At 32.4% G+C, this 7,715-nt stretch overlaps 1 protein-coding gene across 1 annotated transcript; it reads left to right on the forward strand.

The window, feature by feature from the left end:
• The first annotated feature begins 1,516 nt into the window (after positions 1-1,516).
• On the forward strand, positions 1,517-6,794 carry LOC141673744 (amino acid transporter AVT6A-like). Its single transcript, XM_074480487.1, has 5 exons — positions 1,517-2,174; positions 2,318-2,470; positions 4,845-5,048; positions 5,474-5,939; positions 6,362-6,794. The coding sequence occupies exons 1-5, from the start codon at positions 1,745-1,747 to the stop codon at positions 6,498-6,500; spliced, it is 1,392 nt and encodes a 463-aa protein (XP_074336588.1). The 5' UTR covers positions 1,517-1,744; the 3' UTR covers positions 6,501-6,794.
• Positions 6,795-7,715: the final 921 nt, after the last annotated feature.

Raw genomic sequence — 7,715 nt, forward strand, 5'->3', positions numbered from 1 at the left:
GATGCTTTCTTATCTTAATATGTGGTGGTTTGAAATGATAATTGATTTGTTAGCAGTTGTCTATGTCAAATACTGGTAAATTCTAAACTTCTGTTTTCACTTTTGGTGTTGTATATCTGATACAAAGTAGGCCTTTTACATTGATACACAACCTGCCAATCTGCTAAATGTATTAGAATCCGCCCCCATGCTAATTTATTTACCCCTTACTCCCAAGTTTTAAAGATGAACTAAGAAAGGATAGTGAGTGGAGAGCAAGTAAAATAGTTTATTTTCCCTTTGTAATTGTGCTCCCGGATTTTTTAAAAAGTAACGGACGCGGACGCATATGATGATGAATACAAATTTGACACACTTTCATTTCAAAACTTTCACCCTAACAATGAGATGAAGTTACTACATTCATATCACCTATTTTCTTCCCTTTTAAAGCCGCGAGCAAGGTAATATTTTGGTTCAATCTTATAAAACTGATAAGATTATATGTTACTGCAAATGACTTCCGCAGTAGTACCCTGATAAAATTACTTACAAGTGCATGCAAAATTAGTACAACGGACCTGGAAGAAGTAACTCACTTCTAATCTTGAAATCTTAGTTTGCAATTCATGTTTACAAGTATAAATACTAATAAAATATTTTGTACACCACTTTATAAGTTTACACGCATACCCGAGATTAACATAAACTAAAACTAATAAGAAGAGAACACGAAAATGTCATTATCACTCAAAGGGCCTAACAATTTTGAACCACACAATTTGAATTATATATGTCGAATTGGCCTAACTTTGAATTTCTTATTTCTTTCTTAATTACACATCAATAATGATATTTGGATTCCAGCAAATATATTATTCAGATTCTTTTCTTCCATGGCGAGAACTCTTTATTAATACTGGAAATTGACTAAGCAATTATTTTATATGCATGAACAAATTTTCTTTTGACATCAATGGTGACTACAGCTGTAAACACATCCGGTCAATTTCATACCATCATAAATATATAAATACAATTTGGGATTTTTAGACTTTTTTGTCAGGATTTTTTTTGCATTAAGTAATGATACATATCCCAAATTGATTCCTGAAAATTCATTATCCGCAATTTTGCTATTTATTCGAATAATTATAAGCACGTATATACACGTGATACCCATCTTATTACGTAAAAGTTAACAATTAACCATTTTACTCTGATTATTTGATAAATATTTTGAATACATGTACCTAGCATTTTTCCTAAATAATATGATGAATATTATTTTCAGTTTAAACAGTAAAGTGATGAGATATATTGGTTACAAACAATACAGACCCATAAAATTATGATGTCAATATGCTAAAAGTGAAAACTTGCAGGTGTGCAAGTACGATATGTAAAATATCTAACACAGTTGATATCCTGACGCACGCACACGTAAAAAGCAAAAATAGAGGAAACTAGAAAACGTTTGAGACCACCATTAATAGCAGCCACAAAGTCATAGTCAAAAATTAAAACTGGTTTTGGATTGTACTTTGCTAAACAGAAACACAACAATAACACGACAAATCTTTTTCTCTGCCCGTTCACCATTTCAAGAGCCTTCAATTCTTTCTTTCCTGATAAGAACGCTGACACCTCCCATCCTCCCCCACCTTACCTAGCTATTTCTTGAATCTTGATCTTCCCCATAATCTTGCAAAAGTCATCATCTTTACACAAACCCCTTCTGACCCTTTTCAAGATTTTAAAATCCATGACAATCAAAGCTGAAATTCATTCAAAGAAGAAACAACTCTCCAAGAATTCTTCAAGAAAATCCAAGAAAGATGTGAATATTAATGAGAAAACTTTGTTGTTGCCTAAAAAGAATGGACATGGTGATTTTAATGGAGCTTCATTTACTGGAGGAGTGTTGAATCTTTCTACAACTATTATTGGAGCTGGTGTTATGGCACTTCCAGCTACTATGAAAGTGCTTGGACTTGTGCTTGGGCTTGTTAGTATTGTGTTTGTGGCTTTTTTGACCGAGGCTTCTATTAATATGTTGTTGAGATTTGGTAGACATTCATCTTCTTATGGAAGTATTATGCATGATGCTTTTGGAAATGTTGGCAAGAAAATGTTGGAGGCTTTTGTGGTGATAAATAATGTTGGTGTTCTAATTGTCTACATGATTATTATTGGTAATTGAGTTAATTTGGTTTTTGTTTTTGTTTTGTATTTGTTGCCTTTTGTTTTAGGATGTGTTTATGTTTATGTGAATTGTATCCATGTGTGTAGATTTGATGATTTTTGTTGGTGTTTTGTGTGTTTTTGGTGGTTAAAGGTGATGTATTATCTGGGACATCTGCGAGTGGGATTCACCATGCTGGTGTGTTGGAAGGATGGTTTGGGGAACACTGGTGGACTGGTCGCTTTTGTATTCTAGTTGCATCGACACTCTGTGTACTTGCTCCATTAACGTCTTTTAAGAGAATCGGTATGTTTTAACTTGTATCTATTAAATTATATTGATACAGAATTTTGATTCTAGTAGTTCAATCACATTCTTATTTCTATGTGTTATCAGTTATGCATTTTTATTAATATTAACATTAATATTAACGGCCTATCTCATGCTCTAGAAAAGGAGCATAACCCTGTATCCTCTCTTTTTTTAAGGGGGGGGCGGAAGAGGGGTTGCAACTGCATTGATATTGTGACTTGATTCTCTAATACCTGGTTATAGTGGTGTGTTTTTTTAAATAGTTTCGATCGTGCTTTAATTTAAGTCATTGTGGATTGATTAGTTAGAGAAGTTTAATTTAGAGTTAATTGCAGTTTGCAACCTTATCTTTCATTTAAATTCAAAACAGTATACCTACTTTGTAAAACACAGTTTGCAACCCCTAACTTTCAAAATCAAATACAACATGCATCCCCTTCATAATTTTCGGTTATAAAATTGGAATTGAGTTGTTTAAAATTATTTTTATAATTTAAAACATTATAATATTAATGTCATTTATTTTATATTTTACTTAATATAATATTAATGTCAATTATTTTATATTTTACTCAATATAATTTTTAAATAGTTAAAATATAGATATATTTAAAAATTTTATGATTATATCTATAAACATATATTTTGCTTGATAAATATATTTTAGGTATTTTAGCATTATTATTAATTTAGAGTATTACTAATAGAAACTAACTATATTTTTTTTCATGTAAAAAATGCATTAAAATAAATATTTTTATTGATTTGAAATTTTAATTATTAATATTAAACAACTCAATTCCAATTTATTACTTAAAATTGTGAAGGGGATGCATGTTGTATTTGATTTTGAAAGTTAGGGATTGCAAATTATATTTCACAAAGTAGGTATAATGTTTTGAATTTAGATGAAAAATAGGGATCGCAAACTGCAATTAACTCTTCCCTTTATGTTGCTTCCTCGGTTGATGCAAAGCTTCCCAACTTCGGAGAAAAAATGCAATGCATAACTATTAATATTGCTCTGTTTTGCTGCTATATAATATTAAATACCTCAATTCCAATTTTATAACTGAAAATTATGTAGGGGATGCATGTTGTATTTGATTTTGAAAGTTAGGGGTTATAAACTGTGTTTTACAAAGTAGGTATACTGCTTTGAATTTAAATGAAAGATAAGGGTTGCAAACTGCAATTAACTCTTTAATTTAAGAGGTCGTTTGGTAGACATTACAATACCAATGAAATTTAATATTCTAGGAAAGGATAATAAATACGGTTGTTTGGTTGACATTAACATGGGAAGTAGAAAGTCCTTGGAAGTGTGAGTTCCCCACAAAACATGGGAAGTTGCTTACCCACCCTCCCCGTAACCCACACTTCCCAGGAACTATAACTTTCTACACATCAACCAAACAAAATTTTATACTTAATAATTATTACTACATTCAAGGAATTAAATACCTAGTAAATACTAGGGTGTTGGGCCAATTTGGCACAATTTTATGTAAAGCTGTCCAATATAGCACTTCTCCCATTTAGCAAAAAAAAATTTGCACTTCTCCTGGCCCTTCAGTAGCAAAAAATAACGTGAAGACAACATGCGTCAATACTTTAACGTATGAAATTATTGCGTTAGATATATATTTCACAGATCATATATGATATTCAGCTTGAAACAACGCAATAGATGTATGCGTTATGATTAAAACACATTAGGTTTATACGTTATGATGAACACACATGTATTAGTCTCGTTTTCTTCTATATTAAAACTACAGCTTCCATCCTATTCTGGGAACACGTGTGAAGTAGCTAGGACCCACCCGTGTGATTTGAGTAGTTGTTTCCGCTTTCATCGTCTCTTTCTTCAGACTACAGTACAAGGTCCCCGTTGAAAGAACTAACGCATGGTTTATAAACGTTGACAGTGTGCTAGATGAGGGCCAGTAATTGACAGTGTGCCCTTTTGGATGAGAACTCTAATTTTTGTGCCATTTTGGGCATTTTCTCTAAATACCACTTCCCATAGAAGTCGCTTCCTATAGTAAACGAAACAAGCATGAAATAATTTTGCATACTGTATAAGAAGTGAAAACAATATTATTTGGCTGAAAATAACACTACTTTTTTTCCAGTCAAGTTTGTTTTTCAGGTTTTGTTTTTAAACTCTAAACTGCTCCCAAATACACCTACAGTGTCAATACCTTCATTCACCTTGAAATCAAATAGAATGATATTTATTATATGCCTGTGCAAAACAGAATGTTCATATAATTTGTCCACGTTTTCTTTGTATATCTTCATTGTATCATATGCTTGTGCAAAACAGAATGTTCATATAAGTTGTTCTTTTTTACATGTCCAGATTCATTGAGCTTCACATCTGGCTTGGCAGTTGCACTGGCAATAGTTTTCCTAGTTATAACTGCAGGAATTACGGTCTTCAAATGGTTTGATGGCAGTATTGCTATGCCGCGGTTGCTTCCTGATATTACTGATATTAATTCAATCTGGAAACTCTTCACAGTAGTGCCTGTTCTTGTGACAGCTTATATCTGCCACTTCAATGGTATGTACAATAATCTTGTTTCTTGCACAGCACAAAGTGTATGAGCTCTAATCATTGCTGTAGATTTACTGCCTATACAGCTCCATTGCAAAATTAGTGATAATGGTTCCTTTAGTGATTATTGGTTTACCTTCTAATTTTTTAACTCTCTCCAGGGTTCTTGGTGTCGTAACATGCCCAAAAATATCTTTTGGACCGATGTTGTGAATTATGCAATATGCAGTATGTATAGCTTAACTAGAGATCAATACATAACTAAGTAGATTCTAGGTACCTATAATTTGAAGTTTCATCTAATTTGTTTCTACTAAATTTAAATGCAGTTTTACATAGGTCTTGTTTCGTGTATTTGTAATTATTTTTAGTGAAAGTTATGTTGTAACTTGTAACTGAAATTTGAATAGTTTGAGTTTGATCATTTGCAGTGCACTCTATCGAAAATGAACTTGAAGACCCTTCTATGATACGACCAGTTGTGCAAACTTCATTGCTTTTGTGTTCGACTGTTTACATAATGACAAGCTTCTTTGGTTTCCTGCTATTCGGTGATGCAACACTTGATGATGTCTTGGCTAATTTTGACAAGAATCTAGGTGTTCCATTTAGTTATCAGCTCAATGATGTTGTCCGTGTCAGCTATGCTCTCCATCTCATGCTTGTCTTCCCAATCGTATTTCATCCCCTTCGCTTGAATTTGGATGCCCTTTTCTTTCCCACATCTGAACCTTTGCTTTCAGACAATGTCCGATTTAGTTGGATTACTATAGGACTTAACTCTGTTGTCTTTTTAGCTGCTAATTTCATACCCAGCATTTGGGATGCTTTCCAGTTTACTGGAGCGACAACTGCTGTATGCATTGGATTCATCTTCCCTGCATCTATTGCTCTCAGGTCAGTTACTACTTCTTTACCTAAAGCGATCATAAGTTCTGAAGATTGCAATATTAAGACGTTTATGTGAACAGATTATAGAACATATGAATGTATTAAGGGTGGCCCCAAATCTTGCGTCTAGGGTCCCCAACACTTAAAAGCCCCTAAAGTTTTAACTCTCCTGTGTATAAAAGTATAAAATAAGTAGCCTATATGGCTATATGTACGATAGGACCCTCTAAAAAATTTGTCTAGGGCCTCCTAAACTCAGCGCCGTCCCTCCCTGTATGACAAACAGGGGCTGCATTTTGACATCTGGATAGCTTCCAAATCTTTCAAGATTGTAGGCAGAACAGGCCCAGATACTTTTCAGCAAATATTACTTACTATATCTACCAATACGCTTTGAAACCTAATGACCATCCTTGTATCTCTTCCAGGGATGCACATGGAATAGCTACAATGAAGGACAAACTCTTGTCAGCTTTCATGATTGGCCTTGCGGTGTTTGCAAGTTCTGTGGCGATATATAGCGACGCTTACACGCTTTTCAAGAAAACTCCATCCCCACGGGCATGATCTCAAATTATCTTTTATAGCTTGCAATGAAGTACAGTACCAGAAGCTCATTTCACTGATATGGAATGTCCCACAACATCTTTAGAACTGAGAGTTTCTGCATTAAGAAGAAATGGCAACTGTAAGATATAGTCAACTGTGGGGATGCCTGTCCCAGTATATACTGTTTGAATCAGTTAAGTCTGATATTTGTTTTCTATATTCTTGGTGTGAATCAGAGTTGTATCTGATACTTGTTTTGACCATCCCATAATGTAATATAATGGAAGTAAAATATCGGTCGATTTATGTGAACTTTGGCTTGTGGCATAATATTTTTAGATAAAAATTATAATTACTTGATTACTATAAGAATAATTATAATAATTCAACAATCTATACTATATTATAATATAATAACCAAATATTAAAAATTTGATAGTTGGTCGGTAGGTACTTGATGAAATTACTTAGATTCCTTATTAAATTGATACTATTAATATATTTTTAATTTACTTAATTAACCTTACTAAATTGATAACGGATCATAGTTTAATCAATTTACAGGGGCAATCAGTTGCCAACTGGACTTCAAAGCCATGTATACGTCTGGAGTTCGAGTTCAGATTAAACAGATGGAGTTCGAGTTCAGAATAAACAGATGAAAATCTGTTCAGGTTTCATATATTACTGGCAATGTGGACTTCCCCGTCCAGCAATAAATTTGATACAATTTACATATATTAACTATTGATTGGAAAATAAAAAAATTAGAAATTTAACTAAATCAACATGTGTTCATATATATATATATATATATATATATATATATATATATATATATATATTATATGAGTAAAATTCTATGGAGTCCACCTTTTAATTGGAGTCCTTATATGTTCTACAAGTAAAATATAGCTTAAAATATTGCAAAACATATTATTTTTCGACAAACATCACTATTCTATTAAAAATATTGCAGATTGCATACATTTTACAAGCAGAACATTGCAAAAATATATTATTCTACAAAACATGTTTAGTTTGCAGAACATAAATATTCATGTTGCAGAATATATTGCAGAACATATATATTGTACCGTAAATATATGAGATTTACATGATTTTGTTAAAGTTATGCTATTTGTGTAACATGTTTTGCAAAATAACACGTTTTATAATATATTTTATTTGCAGAACATAAATGGACTCCGAGGACTCCGACAAAAATGTGGA

This window comes from Apium graveolens, chromosome 1 (assembly GCF_009905375.1).
Source record: "Apium graveolens cultivar Ventura chromosome 1, ASM990537v1, whole genome shotgun sequence".
Lineage (NCBI taxonomy): Eukaryota > Viridiplantae > Streptophyta > Magnoliopsida > Apiales > Apiaceae > Apium > Apium graveolens.

Coding starts and splice junctions, on each gene's coding strand:
- LOC141673744 (XM_074480487.1), top strand. CDS start 1,745: ATGACAATCAAAGCTGAAATTCATTCAAAGAAGAAACAACTCTCCAAG. Junction 2,471..4,844: donor AACGTCTTTTAAGAGAATCG/GTATGTTTTAAC, acceptor TTACATGTCCAG/ATTCATTGAGCTTCACATCT. Junction 5,049..5,473: donor TTATATCTGCCACTTCAATG/GTATGTACAATA, acceptor GATCATTTGCAG/TGCACTCTATCGAAAATGAA.